General features: G+C 43.8%; 1 protein-coding gene across 1 annotated transcript in view; it reads left to right on the top strand.

Moving 5' to 3' along the window:
• The window catches only part of myo18b (myosin XVIIIB), a 56,368-nt gene that overhangs the window by 37,313 nt on the left and 16,555 nt on the right, over nt 1–2,500 (top strand). The window contains exons 29-30 of the mRNA XM_079659985.1: nt 1–78; nt 1,246–1,359. The exon at nt 1–78 is cut by the window's left edge and continues 84 nt beyond it. Of these exons, the coding sequence (XP_079516111.1) occupies nt 1–78; nt 1,246–1,359 (192 nt within the window). The remainder of the gene's footprint in view (nt 79–1,245; nt 1,360–2,500) is intronic.

Here is a 2,500-nt window from a genome sequence, read left to right as displayed (position 1 = left end):
CTCCTCTCCACCGTGGATAACCCGGGTCAGAACTTCTCCAATGGCAGCAGAGAGAACATAGAGAGGCTGCACTGCCAGGTAACCTCACACATTTTGAAAAAAAGTCAAAAATCTGAAAAATAATCGGGATTCTAATGAACATGAAAACATTCTGAAAAAAGTCCTAATGAAAAATGTGATTCTGAAAAAGAAGTCGGGTTTTTGAAAAAGTCTGAGTACAAAAAATGAAATTCTGAAAAAAATCAAAACTAAATAATGTCAAAATTCTGAAAAAAGTATAATTACTTTTGCAAAAATTCGAAAAAAAAAATCTAAATTCAAACACTCACCTGAACACTCACCTGATCACTCACCTGAACACTCACCTGAACACTCACCTGAACACTCACCTGAACACTCACCTGTACACTCACCAGTACACTTACCTGTACACTCACCAGTACACTCACCTGTACACTCACCTGGTCACTCACCTGTACACTCACCTGAACACTCATCTGAACACTCACCTGTACACTCACCTGTACACTCACCTGTACACTCACCTGAACACTCACCTGAACACTCACCCGAACACTCACCTGAACACTGAACACTCACCTGAACACTCACCTGAACACTGAACACTCACCTGAACACTCACCTGTACACTCACCTGTACACTCACCTGAACACTCACCTGAACACTCACCTGTACACTCACCTGAAGACTCATCTGAACACTCACCTGAACACTCAACACTCACACTGAATAATCACCCGAACACTGAACACTCACCTGAACACTCACCTGAACACTGAACACTAACCTGAACACTCACCTGAACACTCACCTGAACACTCACCTGAACACTCACCTGAACACTCACCTGTACACTCACCTGAACACTCACCTGAACACTCACCTGTACACTCACCTGTACACTCACCTGAACACTCACCTGAACACTCACCTGAACACTCACCTGTACACTCACCTGAACACTCACCTGAACACTCACCTGAACACTCACGTGTACACTCACCTGAACACTCACCTGTACACTCACCTGTACACTCACCTGAACACTCACCTGAACACTCACCTGAACACTCACCTGTACACTCACCTGAACACTCACCTGAACACTCACCTGAACACTCAGCTGAACACTCACCTGTACACTCACCTGTACACTCACCTGAACACTCACCTGAACACTCACCTGTACACTCATTGAATCTATTATTATTATGATTGTTCAGCTGGAGGCGAGCGAGGCTGTGCGTTTGGAGGCAGAAAGTCTGCAGACGACTTTATCTCAGGAGCTGGAGAACTGTCAGATCGAGCTGGAGAACATCTGCAAACAGAAGAGCATGGTGAGCACTTCCTGTCTGTCTTCTTCTGCTGTTCCCTGTAGTGTTTACTTCCTGTCTGTCTTCTTCTGCTGTTCCCTGTAGTGTTTACTTCCTGTCTGTCTTCTTCTGCTGTTCCCTTTAGTGTCTTCTTCTGCTGTTCCCTTTAGTGTTTTCTTCCTGTCTTCTTCTGCTGTTCCCTTAATTTTTTACTTCCAGTCTGTCTTCTTCTGCTGTTCCCTGTAGTGTTTACTTCCTGTCTGTCTTATTCTGATGTTCCCTGTAGTGTTTACTTCCTGTCTGTCTTCCTCTGCTGGTCCCCTTAGTGTTTACTTCCTGTCTTCTTCTGCTGTTCCCTTTAGTGTTTACTTCCAGTCTGTCTTCTTCTGCTGTTCCCTGTAGTGTTTACTTCCTGTCTGTCTTCTTTTGCTGTTCCCTTAAGTGTTTACTTCCTGTCTGTCTTCTTCTGCTGTTCCCTTTAGTGTTTACTTCCTGTCTTCTTATAATGTTCCCTTTAGTTTTTACTTTCTGTCTGTCTTATTCTGCTGTTCCCTTAAGTGTTTACTTCCTGTCTTCTTCTGCTGTTCCCTTTAGTGTTTACTTCCTGTCTTCTTCTGCTGTTCCCTTTAGTGTTTACTTCCAGTCTGTCTTCTTCTGCTGTTCCCTGTAGTGTTTACTTCCTGTCTGTCTTCTTCTGCTGTTCCCTTAAGTGTTTACTTCCTGTCTGTCTTCTTCTGCTGTTCCCTTAAGTGTTTACTTCCTGTCTGTCTTCTTCTGCTGTTCCCTTTAGTGTTTACTTCCTGTCTTCTTCTGCTGTTCCCTTAAGTGTTTACTTCCTGTCTTCTTCTGCTGTTCCCTTTAGTGTTTATTTCCAGTCTGTCTTCTTCTGCTGTTCCCTGTAGTGTTTACTTCCTGTCTTCTTCTGCTGTTCCCTTTAGTGTTTATTTCCAGTCTGTCTTCTTCTGCTGTTCCCTTAAGTGTTTACTTCCTGTCTTCTTCTGCTGTTCCCTTTAGTGTTTACTTCCAGTCTGTCTTCTTCTGCTGTTCCCTGTAGTGTTTACTTCCTGTCTGTCTTCTTCTGCTGTTCCCTTAAGTGTTTACTTCCTGTCTGTCTTCTTCTGCTGTTCCCTTAAGTGTTTACTTCCTGTCTGTCTTCTTCTGCTGT

Source organism: Notothenia rossii (assembly GCF_949606895.1).
Source record: "Notothenia rossii genome assembly, chromosome: 11".
NCBI lineage: Eukaryota > Metazoa > Chordata > Actinopteri > Perciformes > Nototheniidae > Notothenia > Notothenia rossii.
This window is presented reverse-complemented; position numbering and strand designations above follow the sequence as displayed.